Here is a 21,067-nt window from a genome sequence, read left to right on the forward strand (position 1 = left end):
ATATTATTAAAATTTAAAATTAGGCATGATTTGTTCACATCGACAATGTATTATGACTTATTTATATACACTATCGTATCTCCTCATATAAAATTAACTGACAGATAATATAATAATTATTAATATTATGTTAATAAGAAAATGATTGAGAATAATTTTCATGCTAATCCGTTATATTCATAATGCCATAGAATAATTCTGTCTGTCAAATTCTCACTTATAAATTTTAATCGTTAATTGTCTTCATACTTTGTCTGTTTACATATTCATCGGAAAAGATATTGATAGAATTAAATAACAGAGTATGAATAACTGATTGTAAGACTGAGTAACGACAACCTGATAAAAATAAACTAAAGTCGAACCGAATTTAATTGGAAACTAATAACTGGAAACATTTAAGTTTTACTACGTGTATTTAATAGCTCATAATCAAACTGTGTCGAGTACACTAATGTTCATTCAATTATCATCTTACAAACTTTGTTATAGATTTTCTTGAGGTCACCTATATCTTTCTAACCTTTGTACATTTTTTGTAATAAATTAATTTCTCACTTTCTTATCTTTTGTTTGACATCATTAATGGTTCTAAAAATACCGCATCTATTTATTCATTGCTCTAGAATGACCGATGACCATTCACGAGTTGCAAAGTTTCATATTTATTCATTATTGATCAGAAACCAGCCAATATTCGCATTATCTTCTAAATTTAGATCATCATTCGGTCTTGCGATTGGTAATATATTCGAAGATAACAACAAATTCTATCAGTTTATCATCAGCAGAAATTGTAAATCAATATAGTAACTATCAATTTACCTGTGGTAGGTATAATAGGAATTTGTAAAACTATAAGATCAATATTATTATCTGAAGAGTTTTCTTTACCGACTGCGGCAATTGCAGAAACTCAGCAACAAAACTATATTAAAATAACAATACAATTTGTAGTTATTATTTGTTACGCAAATACTTAATTTTATTAGTGAATTATGTCTCGTAAATAGTCAATTCTAGAGCATCACCGTACTAGTAGAGAGAATTAAATAATATATTTAAAAAATATATGAACTATTTCATAGTTAATATATATCATTAATATATAATACGTTAATCATTAATATATAATAAATTATTAATACATAATATAAATTTCGTGATTGCAAATTTCAGTTGATTTATTCTCATCGTAGTTTAAAAAATGTGATTAATTTGTTTTCATTGAGGTTCACAACCAGATTCCGATTTAACCATGACTTAGATTTTTCACGTATAGAATTTATATTAATAAGTATTATTTTTTAACTATCTTCAATAAAAAATGAATCTCTTGACTACTAGCTGTTGATAATAAAGATAAATATAAAAACTATCTTATAAAGAATCAATTTATTTACAAAAATGTTAAAACTAGTTTATATACAGGTACTTTAATGTTTAGTTTTTCTATTAATTTTTTTCTTCCTGACAGACGTTTGATTCACTTACTGGCAGCTCTTGCGTCTGACTTTGCAATGCTTTTTTCCTCTTTAGAACCATCTTTCTATGCTTGGCACCAGTCATATGTGCATGCCACTGCAAATCATTAATTAAAATCCTTTCGCAAACCTGAAAAATAATTAAAAATAAAATTGAATAATTTTACTGATCTCATAAATATAGTTTGGCTAAAAAACGCTGGAAAATATGATTGCTTAACTAGTAGTAAGAGAAGAGAAGTGATATTGACAATTACCTCACAGAAGTGTCTTTTAAAGTTGCTGCTGTCGGTGTCTTTCGCATTGTCGATGACGCTGTTCATCGGCTGCTGACTGGGCGTTTCACCGCGCATAACCGCGGACACGATTTCGACCGCTTTCCCATAAACTTCACTTTCCCATTGCTCCACATTTGAACAATCGAGCGAATAAACCGGTGGTACCTGTAACGCCCAGACCAAGCTATTAATCATTTGATTAACCATCATTACGAAGTATCAATTTCAAATCCAGTTTGCATTATGTCTGCTTTTTGTATGATTTGCAACTAAAAACGAAAATAACAATGACGAGAAAATTCATGACGTAGCGTAATTGACAATTACGATTGCTAGAAGCGAGAATAAACTTTTGTAACAGATGGAAACTTTAATGAAAACAACGACGTCTCTTTGATAAGAAAATGTTAATATGAAACTGTTACGTCGATCGTAAAATTGATTTTTGAATTTCTTGCTAACCGAAGGATCGAGTGCTGAAAGTAAGACCTTCTCACCTGCCTGTCGGCTCTTCGCAAGAGTCTATTGTTAACCCACTTGCGCTGTCGCTTGGCGTACCTTCTCGTAGCCATCTTCAAATTTTCGATGGCTTCGCTCAACATATTCCGCGCCTGCTGGAACAAATGGTTTGTCAAGCCTAGCCGCCGCAATACGGGCCATATCTGACGGATACAACGGACACACGCGCGCGCTTGCTTGCATGCGCGTGTACCCCGCGACAAGGACCGTTTAGTTGTCGTAATTCGCTGACTTTTGCGCGTAGAGCAAGCAAATAGCCATCCATCCGAGATAAGCGATCGCGTGCATCCCTCTTGCGGCCGAGGGTACGTGTACGTCGACGCAAGTGCGGCATGTTGCGATCGTCGCGAGACTCGAGGAAACGCGGCTGGCTGCGCGGGCACAAGCTACAGGCCTATGCCTAACCCACTTTTCTCCGTTCGCGCGACGCGGCTACCTGTGCGGACGCTGATAAGTCTGACTATATTCATGCATGTACGCCGTTGAACTGCAGCGGACGTCGCTGCCGCGGCTAGCTCGGTTGTCGTCGCGTCTTCCAGCCGTTTTCAATATTTACGATGAGCGCGGCACCTCCGACACTGGCCCTCTCCAGATATCATTTGCTCATTAAATTCTCATCTCACGTACCTCCTCTGTCTCTCTTTTCTCTTTGGGAAGGATCAAATAGTTGTGAAATTCCTTGAAGCCAATACTTTGGAAGATCCCTCGAGTATAATCGGGCAACCTGTGGAAGAAAGAAAACTTTGCTTCGGTAAATCCACGGATAATTCTTTTCATATGATTATACAATCATTTATTGAATTAAAAACTCTTAGTGATGAATGAAAAGTGAAACGCCTCGACTGGTAACGAACATCAGCGTTCTAGGTCGAGAATAGAAAGAGAGAGTTGGATTTGGGGGTTGAGAGGAGTGGGGAGAACCACTATAATAACGCATTCAGCAAATTCCCGCTTGACGCGCATAGGGGGCAATTAAGTCTGAACGGAATCCAAGGTCGGCGGGTAAACAAAAAAAGAAAAGGGCGTGCAGAATATCTGGCGATCGAAGGATGAAAAGCAGGCAGGTAGCGCCAGCGCATTTGCATAAACCTCTCTCTCTCTCGCTCGCTCTTGATGAGCCGCCGCCAATCCCGATGGTCGCTCAAGGGGAACAGTGCCTCGGATGATTTCGCCGTTAAACTATTCGCTCTATTAGTCGAGTCCGCTGATCGCGCCACCGCTCGCGCTTGCTTCGATCGTCCGCGGCGCCGCGGTGAAAGAAAACGTTGCACTTCGGTCGATATGAGAACAGCGCTTGCGGCGCTTTATTTCGATGCAGTCTCCAAGCCGAGCGCCACGCCAAATATTTAATTTCCGGCTGTCGGAGTCGAATCAACTTTTCGAACGTGCCAATCGATCTCTCGCCGTGCGCGCGTACGAGTGCGGTGACCAGCGCCGCTCGTGAAAGCGAGAACACTCACGTTTACGACGTGCTGTCGTTACAATGCAAATCGTAAACCGTATATGTGTGCCCGTGTGTGTATGGGTAGGTGGGTGCGTGGCCCTCGATACGAATTAATCTCTGCTCGAAATACGCGCGCAATACGACGGCAGCTTTGCAAGCAGAAACATCGTCGACTCTAAAGCACCGCGACGTTATGGAATATCCCCGAATATATTAGACTACCGCGCGATTGTACAGTCAAGTTATGTTACGTCAAAGTCGCGCCTGCAGCTTGCAATCTCACTTCTCACGCTCTGCGCGAGCAAAAAATAAATAAATAAATAAATAGAGAGAGAAAGATCGTCGAGAGAAATCGTTGAACAGGAGAGATCGTCAATTGAAAAATCTGACGTTATACGCGCACCAGCTCCCAGCGGACAAATAATTATTCGCCGAATTTGACTGCATGTTTCTCACTCCGACGCTAGTAACATCGATGTTTGGCCAATGATCCCATTGCACAGGTATATAGGTATGCCAAGCGGTCCGCGTTAGCTCTATTATTGGCAAAGCCGAGCGTATCGTCTGCACGATCGAGTCAACTCGATACCGATCGATCGCACTCGGTTCACTCTTTCGTAGACCGATCAGCCCTTGCGGTAGCGTACGTAAGCTCACCTGTCCGAATGCATCGATGGGATTCATTCCTCAGCCTTTCATTTTCGAGCATTTCGTCATGGAAATCCGCTCTTGGACAAACATCAAACACACTCGGTGCAATTGCCACTGTGCCACGAGAAATGAGCGAACGATCGGTCATCGATTTAGTGTCAATGAGCGCGAGGTAAATGGTGTGCAGGTGGTGCTAATGAAAATCGACTAGACATGAAAGCCCGAGCGGGCAGTCTCATTAGAGGAGCATGAGAAACGAGCGAGGAGGCACGCGGCTTATTAAAGTGAAGGAGAGCGCGCTCGGCTTATGCATTATGGAAATGAGAGGCGCGCGCAGGCTGGCGTGCACGATGTGCGCGTGTCGCGATGCACATTGGGGATCCGCGAGCGCACGCGCCAACGCGGCGCAATTAGCATGGAAAATGCGCGCATCCCCCTCCAAGCTTCGCGGCTGGAGATACTTGACGCGCGAGCGAGCCCTCGATCTGCCCACCGCCTTCAGCCCTACGAGTCATAATCGGCGACAGCGCGCTTGCACGGGAGCGCGAGTCTCTCGAGAGTCACTTATTTATTGGGCGTCCCGCATGGGCTCCCCCCTTTTCTTTAATAACCTGGTTGCACACGACGGCCGATTCGCATGCCAATCAAACGATCGCGCCACTCGTCCGTTGCCGCGTTGCCGCTGCAACGTTCGACCGAAAGGAGCAAACGACCGAAGCGCGCAGCGCTGCAATTTGATTTGTCGCCTCTGTAAGCGAGAGCAGCTCGCGAGCGCAGTTCTTCCGCTGCGATCCGAGGGGGCAACCAGCGATTACACGTAGCCGCTTGGTTGATAATGCCCGGCTTTAGCCATGCGCACGCCGCGGCCGGACTTTCCAAAAGCAACGAAAAGAGCGCGAGCGGAAGTTGTCGCGGCGCCGATAAGCCGCCGACAAGGGCGATCGTCGCTCGTTTTTCCGTTACTTTTCAGAGCTTACTTGTGCGCGCGCGCCCGTGCCTGCATTATCCCTCGACGCGACGGCAAACTGGCGTTATAGCGAGCACACGCGCACTGTCGCTCGCTGGAAATGAGCAAACTCGCCGACACCGTGCCTATTAATTATTTATTTTCTCACGTCCTGCATTATACCACGACTTTCGGCGTGAGTTTACGCTAACTGTTCGAACGGGCACAGGCAATAAGATATTTATCGCTAATTTGTAGAATCGATTTGTCATTATCGGCAGATATCGTCGGATGCGTTGTGATCGAGCTTGAAGCGACTAATCGCAAAGACTCATTGGACGGGAGCGCGCATTTATCGAATTTTTTCGCAAAGCGATAAGCGAGATATTCGCAAAATTGGCGGGAACCCCATTACATCACTGCCTATCGAACGATTCGGCAAGCGCGAAGAGCCAAAAAGAAAAGAAAAAAATATCCGTGCTGCATCCTGCTTTGGCAACGACATGAATGAAAGATAAGTCGGGCAAGGAAATGATGCGAAAAGTTGCAGCCGCCTTATTTTCAAAATAACGGTGCTCCGGTACAAGTACAATAATTGACTAATCGGCAATCGCGAGAATAAGGCTACGTTAATTTATTCAAATTATGCGTCCAGCATGCTCGCCTTGTTTTCAGTTCCGTCAAGCTCGCCGGTGTTTGACTGATGGCAATGTCAAACATCGCCAGCTTGTCTCAACCACTTGGCGACTTTTCGTTATGTAAAAGACATTTGCGTCGAGTTCGATTCAATTTATTTGCCAGTTCGGTCGCTTGGAGAACAATGTTTGTTACAGTTTGCAAAACTAGCACGAAATCCAGTACTATAAAACCGATTCTTGCTAAAATTCAAGTTTGATATCGTCGAATCATCGACGTATTCGTCAATTATTCTATTGATGATTGGGAAATACGTCGAAGGTTTTATTCAGCATTGATAAAATCACAAATAGATTGAAAACTGCGATGATATTAGAAATAGAAAGTCAGCGATAAGTATAGCGTTCGCGTTGATGTAACCGGAAAAAAGTGGAATTTGAAGACAATGAGCACGACACGGCGACAACTGTAATTCAGTACGCACACATGAAAACAACAAAGGTATAGAAAACGTGATAAAACGCCTGTATGCGCACCTGCTGCATCATCCGACCGTTCTATAAACGCTGCCACGACACTTATATTCAAATATATCCACTAGGTTGCAATCGCACTTCCATATATCGCTCAAGAGATTAGAGTTATGAGAAATAGTTTTACTCCTACAATCTACTTTCAATAAAAAAAAGCTGATGCAATTTGAAATCGGCATGTGAACCATTGACATCGGAGATCATGGAAAACCATATGAGAGACTGTGCTTCTCGATTATTGCAAAGAAGGATGCCAAGAAAATTCGCAACACTAATGAAAATTTCAAGTACGGAGTAATCTCTTCGGGCAGGAGACGTCTGCACAATACCAGCACAAGCGCTCGGTAAATAAACGTAGAAAAGGCGAATCCATCCATGAAAAATACAACGGGCACCGCCTTCTCCCGAGCGTCGCGGTGAATTTGGCGGCTTTCAGTTTTACAAGTAACTTGTCGACTCATTAAACATTCGACAAGACTTACAACACTCTCGTAAATCAAGCGGAGGGAAAGAAAAAAAAAATTTTTTTTTCGCCTCGCGTCATCGTAGATGAGCGCACAATTAACGGTAATTAAACTTTAATGATTAAGATAAAACGAAACGTAGCTCGTAAAATTACTATAAAAACGCGCTTTTCTGCAACCGAATCCAGATTTTTCTCGAGTTAACTTGTAAACATTTACGTAAATCTTTTTTGATGCCTCTTTTTCGGCCGAAAGTTTGTACGCCAGGATGAGGTCTGAACCAACCATTTTCGAAAAAATATTCCTTGCTTTGCTTTCTTGCACCAGCAGTCGCGTATTTTATAATTATCCAACTCGAAAACAACAGTTTCTTTCTGGTTAATTTTTTCAAGATAGAACTCAAATATGAATTAAACTATGCGAAAATAACAATCTCCGTTACGGATGTACCGGTTGGTATTTCTAATAACAAAAGTTGTGTAAAAAAAACAATGAACTCACTGGTTCTGTTCGAGACGATCTTTATTGTATCGCTCGTGAAAGTCAAGCAACTCTTGGACCAAACCGGCTTTCAGCATTGAGTCCACCCGTGCGTCCAGACGTTCATTCAGGACTGCCTGCAACACATTGAGAATGGAAAATAAATGTTTTCTTAATAATACGAGCGTTTAAAATTAATTTAACAGAAACGGGCTCCGAGAACACTGCAATGGCATTATTATAAGGTCATTTGAAATGTTAATAAATTACATTATTCACAGATCCCACTAAATCTTGCGCGATTAATTAATGTCCGATGAACCTCATTTACAATAGTTAAATAAATATATTTTCCGTATACAGACTTCGCTTCAAAAGAGAGCGTGCCAAGTTTTGATGGCGAGTTCAAAGAAATAGTAATCAAACAGTGTCTCTAAGATAAGCACATAAAATCCATCATACAACCATAAACGTCAATGTTTTTTTACCCAACTCAATGACGGCGTCGTTTCGCTTCCTCCGATTAAATCATAAAAAGAGAAAATGGATAAAAGCTTGTTTCATTCATTATATCCAATTACTACGTCAAATTCCAAACCATTAGATAGAAAATTGTCCTTGTTTTATCATCGCAAGTCTCATTGATTTATCGAGCAACAGTTGGATACAGCGTCGATCCGATCGAGTGTGTGATGCAACATATGTAACGAGCAGTCGGCCGGAGTCGTTCCATTGATAAAACGGCAAGGTGCTGTGCATTCGCACGTCCCCGTATTTGGTGAGCGTCTCTCTATGACAATCGAGCCCCGTCTGCTCCTCGAAGCGTAAAATAGCCGCAAGAGACGACTCCCGCTACCCGCCCCCAGCGAACTATTCTCGAATCAGAGCCCAATCCCTCGCGCTTGATCCCAAGGAAATGAAATAAGAGGCATATAGCTGTTATCGAGGAACAGGAAGCACGAGAAACTGCCTACGAGTCGAGAGTTCATGGTACGACCCCCTATCGCGTTACTAAAAAGAATCAACATTTTTCGATGGCAATTGAATATCCAGACGGCTCATTGACGTATTACCGCGAAAACAACCTGAGAATCAAAGTACATCTGTCGCGAAGGCTAAAAATAACGTCAGCCCGAACGGCTCGGAAAATTATTCGTGCATCAGTCGCAAGACTAGGAATAGAAATGGAACGTCGTGGGCGTCGAGAGCAAGTGGGAGCATCGATAGATGCGACAACTGTCATCGCTCGCGCAAACGCGAATGCAGCGCCGAATCGCACCAGTGAATTAATCGAGCGTTACGTAAGACGTCACGTGATGCAGGCGCAGACGGTCGCGCTGTTAGTTAGACCAAAAGTCCAGAGATAACCAGAGCCAGCGACAAGAAAAATCGGGCTTATCCGGTCGGCAGAGCAGAGAGGGCTTATCGCGGCGGCAGCGGCGGTGCCGAGTGCCAAATCGGTCGAGCGATAGATCGTTGCGCAATTGGGCGGCGTACGGAGAGAAAAGCATCGCGGAGAGGCTTCGTCTGCGCCGAGAGCCGAGAGAGAGAAAGAGAGAGAGAGAGAGAGAGCAAGCGCAATATGCGATATCGCCGCTTAGCTCGCGCACCGCCGCGCGTCGGAAATCCTCACGTGACACTCGAAAAATCAGGCCAAGGTCCGCGAGAAAGCCGTGCACGTGACAATGACCAATCGAGAGAGAGAGAGAGAGAGAGAGAGAAAGAGAGAGAGATGAAAGGTGACTGTTTTGTGTGAAAATTGAGGGACGGCCGAAACTCATACAGGGCTCCTCGTGCCAATTCAAATGAATACTATACGCACAACGCATCAGTTTTTTTTAATCATAAAAGCTTCCTTTAAATAAATTATTGGTACTTTTGACAATAACTGATGAACGAAAATCATTGCGCAACAGGTCAAATTGTAGCTACTTTAATTGTTTGTAACTTTTATCTGAAACTCTTTTATCTAAAACAAAGAGCTGATGCAAAATCTCGAGTTACATTTTATTTAGAGTACGTATTTAAATTGGCCCGAGGGCCCCGGGATAGGCTTCGTCCATCCTTTAGTCATGTAACAAATTTTTCCTCTTAATTGGTCTGTCTATCCAATCGACCCCGCGAGTGGCCAACCGCCTCAGCGTCGCTCGCCACACTATTGCCATTTTACATAGGTTTTCCTTCACGCAAGGAATAAGTCCGCGTGAGTACACGCGCACGCGCGAATATGGTGCACCGGTAAGCGATCGAATCACGCCATTGTACTCCAATGAGAAGTGTAGCATTCGGAGGGCGTTACGAATAATTGGACATTGTCTTTCAGCGCGGAGGAGAGGCCGCGTAAAAGGAAAAGTGAGCAAGCTGGAGGCAAAGCATGAAGTAAATAAATCGTAAAATCACACCCTGACTTGGTGGCACTTGCGAACAGAGAATGAGAGACAGTCAAGCAGAGAGACAGAGACAGAGACAGAGAGAGAGAGAAAGCACATCAAAGTTTCAGCATACGTATAGATTGGAACGAGAGATGTTCGCCATGCCACGCGCCCGTTCATTCTATTTTTGGCGCGATCCGACATTCGCGTATCTTTCGGTGCGCGACTACCAGTGTCCCAGACAATTTTTCAATCGGCCGACCGTGTAGCCGTGTCCGCGGCAGTAACACTCGACCGAGTCAGAACTGCCACGCAAATAGTTTGCTCGTGCCGGCGCATAATCGACTCGATTAAACAAATAGATCGCCGAGGTTTTGATCTGAAAACCTCGCGCGCAGTCCAACTCGGCGAATGTTTGCGGGAGCTCGGCGGATCTTTCACACCGTAAATAGGTTCTGAGGCACGGGGCCCGTTGCGCAACGCTCGAGGGAGGATCCCAACGATTTAGCCTCATTATCCAAAGCGCGGCGGCTTTTGCCGATCGCCTAGTCAGTGTGAAAATGGCCATCGCGTACGAGCCGCCTTTCCTGGAAGGATCGCCAGGCTACGCTGCCGGGATTCCCTTTCTTTTATTTTTGCGAACGGCCCGCTTTCGGCTCCACCTTTTTCTGTTACAACCTTTTTATTCGGCTACCTTTTTGCCGACCGAATTCCTAGACAGCATGATCTATGGGGATCGACTGATCGCTACAATCCTCCTTGCCCCCCCCCCCCCCCTCCCCCGCCCCGCATCTAGTACACATGCTTATGGCGATAATGAAGTGTCAAAATGGTGATAAATTCGAGTACGAGTAACGAGTAGAAAAGCTAAATATGTATAAACGAGAGAGAGAAAGAAAGAGAGAAAGAGCGAGAGCTGTAATTGCGAAGATTGGCGTCTGGCTAATGATCGCACGAATAAAAGTGCAAGTTTGAACGCAGACCAGGTTTCATACTGCCTTGCAGTCTGTTTTAATTAGCAATAAAGCTACGCACGTATACGAAGCCAGTTTTACGAGCGTAATGCGATCAGCAAGATAAATAACAGCATTTATGAAACGTTGCCAAATGAAAATGAAGACGCGCAGTTATCGCGGACTACGGCTATTGAAATTAGCATAACTCAGCCCACCGCCGACGTATGTGCGCTTACAAGTGCGCGCGTGCACCGCATGCCGCTTTCCCGCAGGCTGCAGCGCGCCGACACCGTGGCTCTGACTTCACTCTCGGCAACTCGCGCGCGATCACGAGTCTAGACTGGCCGCGGCACTTGGCTTTGGCGCGGCGTTCATTCAGCCTTGCGGCCGGAAATGCCAGGAGTGCCGTCGCCGCCGCCGCTGCCGCCGCCGCCGCGCGGCGCAGCAGCACAGGTGTTGCGCGCGAATCGCAGCCGCGACACAGCCCAGCGAGCTTCCCTCGGCGTCGAGCATTTACGTAGGACAGACCCCGCCTGACAACCAAGACGCCGGAGAATCCGCATCCTTCGCGACTTGGCTCGCGACCAGTCGTTACGCCGCCTGCGAGCTTGAGCTCGAGCGTGCCAACAGAAGAGGAAGCACTGCCGCCGAGAGGGCGAATTATTGAATGAAATCATTGAGCCCTTGGCGATTGCCAGTCGCAACGAGGAGGCGCGAGCGGCAAAGAGAACCGTCAGCGTCGGCCGTTTGGCAAATGCCGATTTCCTCGAGGAAGGGGGCCGGGAGCGAGAGAGCTTTTTGAGAGAAATTCAGCGAGATCGATGGCCGTGCAGCGAGCTGTCTTTGTACGCGGCCGACGATCATTCGCGCAGACTACCCTCGTCTTCGGGCTTGCACGCAGGCCTAATTGCACTGACTGGCAGTGTTGCCGCTGCTTCAATCCAATCCTCGTAATCCTCGGACCAAGTGGTTTCTATGCGAAGCTTCGGCGGGAGCACCGAACGACGTAGTCAAGCGATCGCGGCGCAAGCGAGGGCTGTGGGCGCGCGCGTCCAGTGAGATTTAAAAAGGCCGGGAAAGCGTGGAGCGCGCCGATGCTTAGGGAGGGCGTCGGGGAGCGCCGCTCCGTCCTATAATTAAAAGCATTATCTAACCGGAGGAGCTCCGCTCGCGCGGAATGGACTTACCCGTGCGTGCGCGCGCGCGCGCGGGGATGGGAGAGGCTAAATATAAAGCGCATCGTCGGGGGACACTTGCACCGGCTTGTCGGTATACGGCGTCGGGCGGCTACGTGCCGAGAGGCGCTTCAACGATGCCTTTAGAGCGCCTCGCGCGACTAAATCCATCTCAGCGGATGACGGACGCGACGTGCGAGGAGAGCCTTTTCCGCCGCGTGAAAACAGAAGAGAGCGCGAGAGAGAGAGAGAGCCCCGAGTGGAAAGCCAACGTCGGTTTTGACCTTTCGAGCTCGTACGAGACACGCGGTGACGAGCGATCTCGCGCGCGTCCAAAAATTGCGCGAGCATTGCGCTACGCTCCGAGTTGAGAATAGCCGGCGCGTAAAAATGCGCGGCTAGCTTGATTAGCAAACAAGAGCTTCCGTAAACAGGATTGCCTTGACCGCACGTTCAAAGTTTACGGCTGGCAGCTCTTTCACTCAGGGGATACCGATGCTTGACGACCCAGCGGTCAGAATGTAACTGTCGAGCGGCGCGGCCACTAGGCCGCACGTCCGCTCGGTCGTGCAGGTAGCTTCAAGCCTGAAAAAGTCATTCAATTACGGAATGTCCGGCGGGAAGCGACGCTCTGCGCGTCTGGAAGCGCGCGTCCAGGAGGACGAAACGAGGATGCACGACGGAGTTGATAGAGTTGCTGAAAGCCTCGTGGAATTTCCGAGGGGCGAAATAATGGTCGACTCGTAAACTGGAAATGGTAAATGAGCGAAGAAAGGCTGCGCTCTGGCGTCCATTGAGCGAGGTGACTAATGGGCCGGTGCATGGACAAGGTGATCAACCTCTCGTAAACTACGTGCTCGAGACTTACGTCATGCCGGCTTCCTCACCTATTGCCGAGCCGCGCAAAAACTCGATCTCTTTGCGATCGCCCGTTTTCCAATCTTTCGACGTGCACGATTGCTCGGCCGCTGTACTATTTTTTGACAACTCGTTACTTTGACGCGATCGAGCCGAAACGCGAGTAACCCAGTAGCCTGTATCTCCTTATTGCCGTGCAGCTTGCCCAGACATACTTGGCGACGGATAAACTTTTTTCGCGAGGCGAATAGGGAGGCCGCGGCTCTATATCCAGATGAAGGAATCAACGCGAGTGAATTGAGAGCGAAATGGTTGGCGGATAGGATGGACGACAGGAAGTGACGGCATCGCGGGCAACCGCACATCGATATTACAGACGGTGGCGGCCGGCAGCTGGCCGCCGAGTGGCACTAAACTCGGCTGCGCTCGCAATTTCCCGAGGCAAATGCGGACCGACGTCTCGTTGTTTCCCGCTAGCCCTTGCACGATTCGTCAGCCGTTCAATTGGCTCCTGCGGGCGCTCTTGACAATCGCTCCGAGAGAACGCATACTGGCTGCGACTTTGGGCGCGTGCTCATGCTCACGGCGGATTATACCGATGGCATTGATAGCGCACCCCACGGCTACAACGCAGCGCCGCTGCTCTTTCGCTTTTCCGGCCAGCTGCCGATTCCCCGATTCGTAGCCGGCGGACGGCACCGTCGAGCGATTGCTTTGCCCGACGCATCGTCGCTCGCTCCAGTGCGACGCGTCGCCTCCCAATGCCTACGAAAGCCCGACCGCGTTTTCTTTTGCTTTTTCACCCCGCGACGCACAAGCTGACGAACGTCTCGGTAACCTCGGTTCTCGGAATCGCAGGCAAAGGCGCTACGTTGAAAGCGTCGCGGACAAATGGCGCGCTGAATAAGAAAGTTAGCGTAGGTGGGCGCGTACAAAGCGACAGATGCCTCACGCACCGATTGAATCGCAACTCCGAGAACCTGCGAGACGAAAGGCGACCCTGGGCTCGCAGGGCTTCCCGGGCGCCGCCCGTGCGCAGCCGATAACGAGTCACTTTTGCCACCTTTCCTTGTTCGCGCCTTGCTCTCTTCGCGCGTTCTTCTTGTTTTCTCCGATCCTTTTATTGCCTTCGCGTACGAAGGTGAGAAGCCTTTGTTGGCCTCGCGCAGCGCCAATGAATGCTTTCAGGGAAACTACACGTGTGCTCCGCAGTGCTAACTTGGCACGGCGTGGACAATGTCGCCGCGAAAAATCAGCTGTGAAATTGACTTGGTTCGCAATACGGAAGAGCAAATAATATATTCGTGGATAATTCATAAATTGGTCGTGAGGCAATGAAGTTATCGTGACCCAAGTTACTACGTTTGATTAGTTTCATGCTCGTCGATGCATCACTTTCTCTTTCGAGAGCATTGGCAAATTTTCGAATTTCGAAGCAATTTTGGGTGGCATTATGGCAATTTCGAAAATTCGAGCGAGCAATTTCGGACGAGCAGCTCGAAGCGAACGAAAGATAAAGAGTCCCGGACAAGAGTTTAGCAGTCGGGTTGCGATCTCAGATATAGAATGGAATGCTCGGCGCTCGAGATGAAAGTTCGACCTGGACACGGCACGCCGGAAAGCTTCGCGCGCAGAGCCCGTAAAACGCGAAACATTTAAGATTGAAAGCCGAAGCAGGCGGAATTAGCTTAATTAGCTCCAATGAAGGAGCCGATAAATGGAAGCGTCGTTGCGCAAGCATATGGCTTTTGCGCAAATCGCTCGAGCGGCTGATACTTTGCGCGGCGCGCGCGCTTTCGTCCGGATCTCGCGGCGAGAATATGAGCGTTCGTTCGGCAATATTGTAAAGGCCGAAAGAGAAAACGTAATGTATGCTCGGCGGTGAGTCGAGTGTCGCGCGGGCCTCCGCCCGTTCCCACGTCGATTTTCAACGATTTGCCGGGCAATTGCACGCGAGTTATCGCGCGGAGAGACGCGAGGTGTGCGTGCGCGCGCGAAAAAACGAACAGCGACATCGGATAAACAATCGGCTCGGCGAGCGCGATTCGACGACGTAAGCCAATCGTTTCCGCGCGAAAGGCGCCCGTTCCGAGTGTAAAAATAATTGCGGTTTTCGGGGCAGCGGCGGCGCGACGGCAAGCGAAGTCGAAGAGAAATCTTCGGCGCGGCAATCGGCTGGGCGCTGCGCGGCTCGAGGAAGCCCGGCGAGAGCGAAAGAGCGCGCTAAGTGATTACCTAATCAGCGATATAACTCGCAGGGGGCTCAACATCCGGCCGAGCGCGATCAAGTGTCGAGGCTGCGTGGCGTGCGCACAAGAGAGCGACTCGGAAAACCACATTCCAGCAGCCGCGCGGAGAGGAAATCGCGCGCGCGGACCCGCCCGGGGGAGCCCGTACCCCGTTTGTTTATCGACTTCTCCTCGGTCTTTCGGCGCGCAGCTTTGCGAGGCACGTGAGGCCGCTTTTTATCCGCCTCGCGCGGCCGCGGATGCAGGCGAACGACGCCGCTTTCTCACTGCTGTGCAAGAGGAGAGGAAAAAAAGCGTCGCTGGCGGCGTACAAATTCTCCCGCCTCGCCGGAGTGTCAAAAGCGCGCGGAAAGAGCGCTTCGTTTTTCAGCGCTTCTCACAGAAAGACGCCGGGGCAGAGTGCCTCGCTGGCCCGTGACAGCGGTTCGTCGCACCGGGAATTCCGGATAATTAATCGCTCGTCATCAGCGGTCGCGCGCGAACGCCTCTGCCCTCCGTGCGCGAGTTATCTCCGCGTGCCCCCTCGCTGTTCTTTCGTCTCTTTATCGATCGACTCGCTCGTAAGCTAATTACCCTAGCGCACGGGGTTCGCCGTCGAGGCGAGCAAATAGCCACATCGCGCGCCGCCAGCCGTTGGTTTTTTACCCATTCCATGCGACGCGACATCCAGTCGGCGAGCCGCACGGCATTTCACGTGTACAGCAAAACGAGCTCCACGTAACTTCGGTTTTTGCCGCAATTAACGGAATTCGCCGTGTGCACAATAACAGTAATAATAATGTCTCGGTCGTTGGCATATTTCTCATTTGGCAGCGGTTACGCGCGCGCGTGTGACGGGGCTTCGCGTCGGCAGTGGAGATTTCAATTACGCTAACCTAGGCAGGAGAAAAATTCCTCGGCGCCACGGGCGCGCGGCAATGTATGCGCGAACGCGCAATAAAGAAAAAGCGAAAGTTAATTGTCCTGAACTATCGCGCGTCGTGGACTCCTTGCGGAAACGTTTGTTATTTTAATTGATCGGCTTACTAAGCGCCGCTAATTTTGCGCGGGCGGCGCACGCTTCTACACTGCGCGTCCGTGTGCGCGCTGCGCGATCCCCCCCCCCCCCCCCCCCCCCCCATCCAACTCGCGCGAGCCTCTCTCGAGTATTTCGCGTAGTCATGTGCGCCCATGTCCATAAATTGTCTATATAAATTAGACTGCCTGTCCAAATGTGTGCTTATAAATTTGACGCGTGACTTTTGACGAGGTCCATCTAAGTATGGCCGAGGCTTATTTGATTAGATACTTCCATGGAAAAGGAAATTGAGCTTATCTGTACCGTACAGTTTACAGCTCGACAGTGATTGTGAGACGACTTCATAAATGACTTTGACACGTGGTTTTTCGAATTATTACTTGGCTCGCGAACGTGAATTTCTAATTATAAATAGACTGAGCCCATGAAATTGCATACGCAGCCCGATTTACGTACTCCTGATTTAGAGACTGCCGATGACATTTCCAATCCGATTGGAGGCGGAAGGGCGTCACGAGATCGCGGGAAGCGAGAGTCGGCAAACTGAAATCCATTGGTGGCAAGCAACGTAAGAACGTCTCTCCGAAACAGCCTGAGCTCCGCGGGCGCTCGCAAACGAGTTAGGGAGTTGCGCGATCCCATGCCCTTAACGCTTCGCACACATGCGCGCCGCATGGCGATTCGATGTAACGTCGCCGCCGCTCGAGGACAAAAAAGAGAGAGAGAGAGAGAGAGAGAGAGAGAGAGAGAGAGAGAGAGAGAGAGAGAGAGAGAGAGAGAGAGAGAGAGAGAGAGAGAGAGAGAGAGAGAGAGACAGAGGCGTGTACGCGCCGGGTGCCCGCAGCGATGGGATCTGCAGAAAGTGAGGCGGAAGGAAGTCGCTCGGCTCCGACTATGCCACGGCTAGTAGCGCTGCTACGCTAGTCGCCCGTTCGGAGTTTCAATTTTCTATACGCCAGCGGCTCGCCCTCGATTACACCGCCAGTCGTGTTCCAGCCTATCTTAATTGTGCTTCCCGAGGCTGCGGCAAAAAGATAGCTGTTGACTTATTCGTCGCTGATATGTCACTGCTGCATGTGCATGGCTCGGCACACGAGTGCCCTTATTGCAAGGCCGGAACCACCCAATTAATAAGCCCGCTCCGCGGCTTTCAGGCGAGCCTGGAAGAGGCGACGACGACTCGCGGCCAATATTTAAGAAGCCGAGTAAAAGGTCACGTGCGACAAGTGGACACTCAGTCGTCGAGCCGGAGTGGCTTGCGCGCTCTTCCTCCTTATTTGCTTAGTCAGCGCGCCGGCGGGAGCGAGCGACTGCCTTGGCTCCGGGGCGAATCGCAAGCGCAGCAGCCACAGCTCGTGTCGTCTCGTCCCTTTGGCTGGCGACTGCGCGACGATCAAGGCGCATCGACGTGGAACTGCCCTCGAAAGGGCTCGCCCTCCTCCTTGCACTGCCCTTTCCATGTCTCGCTCTCCCGTCTTTCCGCGATCGATCGGTCGTAACTGCGGGGCCACTTGCGCCCGCGAGCAGGCGCAAGGAGTTCAGCCGCGGGACTGGCGCCCTTGCGAGCCCCGTCGAGACGGCACCTCCGCCTCGGCGCTGGCGCGCGCGCGACTCGCGAAACGTGTCAAGGCTCGATCGGCTTGATCCCACTTTCTAGCCGCGAGTTCGCCCGCATTCTGCGCCGCGCCGCGGCAGCCGTTGCGCAAGCGCAGCACTCGCGTGCGTTAATCAATTGTCGGCGATTTCAGCGTTTTCTCTTCGATCGACGCGGATCCAATGGCTTTCCCCGGGCTGCCAGCGCCCGGCATTCTTTCCCTCGGTTCCTTTCGGTTATATCGCTCTCAAATTACGGAGCGCTCTCGCGCGCGCCGCGCAGTCGACACACGTACATACACGCGTATATGCGCCTCTCCTCTCTGCCTGCGATCCTGCGATTATTCAAATAATTTACAAAATTGCCTCGTTCCTATTTCACCTGCGCTATGCGCGAGCGCAGTCTCGGCTCGCGTTTCGCAAGATTCGTTCCGTGCAAATAGTTTAATTACACGCTATTCTTCAGTCCGTCGCGCACGTGGAAATTGCGAGCCATCGACGTTCACCTAGCCCTAACGACATAAGCGCGCGTGCTCCGCAAATATAATTGTCATGCGATACGAGCTTCTCGAAGGCCGACGGCGTCGTCGTCAGTGGGAAATCGGCGGATCGCTCGAGCATTCGAAACACGAGCGCCTGGGCCGAAGACGGACCTGGAAATTGATAAGCGCCGAGGCGTGGCAGCGCTTCAAATCGAGACCTCTCCCGGTCCCGACTCGGCCAAGATCGACGCGTCTTCAAAGCAAGACGACGACGCTTCGAAAGTGAAGAGCCGCGACCGAAGCACGCAAGCGCGTCGCGCGCGATTCATTAACGAGCGGCCGCGTAGACGATGCGCGACGCCTCCCCCGCACCCTTGCCGCAAACCAGTTATGGCTTTCCGGGGTCCGCTGCAGTCCTGCAATTTCGCGACGCACGCGCGCGGCTCTCGGCGGGCCGAGCGGCAATGCGGATTCGAAAAGCCGCCGCGCGCGGACTGCTAATCAGCAATGTTCGCCGGGCGCTCGAACCAGTCCGACTGGTACTTTCGGTCGCGCTCGCTCCTCTTCCCGGCCGTGCTCGCTGCTTTTTAATCGCTTCATTTGAATTCTTTTCCGGCTCGCGGCTTCTCCCACCTCGCTTTTCCGACGCCGCGCGCTTCTCACGATCCCATTGTTCCCGATAAAACGCGCATTTGGCATGTGCCGTTGAATCCCATTCCGATTCCGGCTATCCCAGAACGCGACACTTGCTCGTTCGACGATTTGAATTACAACTTAATCCGTACACGCGCCTCGCCTCGCCGTACGCCCACAGTGCCACAGCGTTCAACTAGACTGATAATGTTTCTAAGACAAATATTTTTCAGCTATACAGATTATTAAAAGATATAACATTTGCGTCAGTGAGAAGTTGAAAAGCCTTGAACTCGCCTCTATCGTCTATTTATCGCTTCACTTCAAATTCCGAAGTTGACGTAACGCGCGCTGAAGCCGAATATTCCTGAAGTAGAGCTAACTCTGGAGTGCCTTACATAATCTTGCCGCAAACTGTCACTGCTGACGGACGTTGGGTCACGATTGACAAACGACGGCATCCGTCAACGGAAGCGATCGCCGACGAGAGGAAAACTTTTGGGCGGCTATCGGGAGGGGGCGTCAACGAAGCGCGCGACTTGGAGCTCGGTGGCTCGCGTGCTCCGATAATCGAGCCGCGGCGTGCAATCGCTGCTTGAGCGCACGCGCGCGTAAGCTCGGCCGGCAGCGAGCGAGCGGCAATAACGGGAAAAGCAAATCGGATCGCCTCTCACTCTTGACCGAGGCTGCGCGCGCCCGAAAAGAAAAAACTTCAAATTCCAGCTTTCGCGCGCCCCACGGTACGTTACCTGCCCATTCGCGCTCTCGTTTCGACTATCCGTTTCGAGAGAGCCTATTCGTGTACGCGCGCCGATTAGCCGCGCGCGCGCGCGCGCTCCATTCTTCGCGATAAATCTTCGGCGCGATCGAGCGGCTCGCGAGTCGATCCGCGTTCGGGCCCCGTGCGAATTCACTTTCGGATACCCGTGTGCCAACGTTTTTTTCCCGCCTTTATCCTGATCGATAAAAAAAACTGACATTGAACTCCATTCTCCTCGTTAAAACTCTATTTGACTTAGATACCGGCGCTATTATTCGGCGCCTAACCCGCAAAAATTATACAATTTGCAAATTCAGCCAAGCGCTACGCGAGTAGAGCAAACTTCAAGTAGATATTTAGTCAGCTTGCCTTGTTTGAAGTTTACCAAACTCAAACTCGTCTGTCTTGAGAAAAATACCATGTTCGTGGACGCTCGGGAGAGACGTTTGTTTGCCGCGAGCCTCGCTCAGGTTCACTGGCCAAATGATTGAAATATCGCGAAAGCCGTGTAGCTTTTTCAACGAAACACGTTGACGTGGCTATGTTGGGGAGGGACGCTTCGGTGGAAACGCAATTGCGACTAGGATAACGAAGGCCGAACGAGGAATGAACGACGAATGACGTTGTTACCGTACCCATCCACTAGCCACGTTCGAGTAAACAGGTAAATCTTAGTCTTATTTCGCACGAGCAACGTTCGTTTACTGTCAATTGAAACACTGCTCAGCGATCGACTATCGAACTTTCATCACGACGTTGTCTCGTCGCCTCTTCCCTGGAAATTTCGTAAAAATGACGTACAAGCGCACCGAACAATTTTTTGGGGAAAACAGACAGTGCAGTATCGAGCGCCGGGGAGGGAAGGAGATGGGGCATTACCTGATTGCAAGTCAGCCAGAATATAATTGAGTTTTTGTGTCGCAGTGGACCGCCCAGACCACAGCCCCCAGCGAGGCGTTGCTGCTTCAGAATCTCCGAGTGCGTCTGTCCATGCCGCTCGAAGATCTCCAACGACCTGCGCAAAATCATCCCATTAGCTCGTTAGTTCGCCTGCTGTAACGATACGCATTGTGGCTACGAATAATGGTAGAGTAGAGTCTCTGTGGGAAAGCACTCGTTTTTATATCGAAAATTAGGTCGATTGACGTTATGCAAATTTCACTTTTTCCTTGCGCCCGTCATTTATGAGATAATTAATATAACCCGTACACCAAGCCCGTCGTTCAGTCGAGTTAGGCAAGTACGATTCTTACGTACTTGCACAAGTACTTGTTTGTTTCTCTGTAGAAAATGAAGGAAAAATTTGCCAATTGTTCATAATAACGCATAAAACATTTATTACGTTCTTTTGTTGGCGTAATGTACTGTAGATGCATGTCACCCTTGCCTCGTTTGATTATATCGTGATCCAAACGCAACTAATAAAAGATTCAGATATCTCGGAAATTTTGTGTTGGTCCATTGGCTTATCAACTTGGTCAATTATATAACTAAGAATAATTTTTTACTCCATCTAATCAAAGATAAGGAATTTAT

The 21,067-nt window shown here is 49.4% G+C and overlaps 1 protein-coding gene across 1 annotated transcript in view; it reads right to left on the reverse strand.

Moving 5' to 3' along the window:
- Window positions 1–1,431: 1,431 nt before the first annotated feature.
- LOC131671662 (tRNA dimethylallyltransferase) overlaps window positions 1,432–21,067 on the reverse strand; it is a 47,269-nt gene continuing 27,633 nt past the window's right edge. The window contains exons 4-9 of the mRNA XM_058948271.1: window positions 20,411–20,546; window positions 7,457–7,572; window positions 2,909–3,005; window positions 2,260–2,373; window positions 1,742–1,927; window positions 1,432–1,614 (exon numbers count right to left, since the gene is read on the reverse strand). Of these exons, the coding sequence (XP_058804254.1) occupies window positions 1,456–1,614; window positions 1,742–1,927; window positions 2,260–2,373; window positions 2,909–3,005; window positions 7,457–7,572; window positions 20,411–20,546 (808 nt within the window). The 3' untranslated portion in view covers window positions 1,432–1,455. The remainder of the gene's footprint in view (window positions 1,615–1,741; window positions 1,928–2,259; window positions 2,374–2,908; window positions 3,006–7,456; window positions 7,573–20,410; window positions 20,547–21,067) is intronic.

The sequence above is a fragment of the Phymastichus coffea genome, unplaced genomic scaffold (genome assembly GCF_024137745.1).
Source record: "Phymastichus coffea isolate CEN01 unplaced genomic scaffold, Cenicafe_Pcof_1.1 PCOF00132, whole genome shotgun sequence".
Taxonomy (NCBI): Eukaryota; Metazoa; Arthropoda; class Insecta; order Hymenoptera; family Eulophidae; genus Phymastichus; species Phymastichus coffea.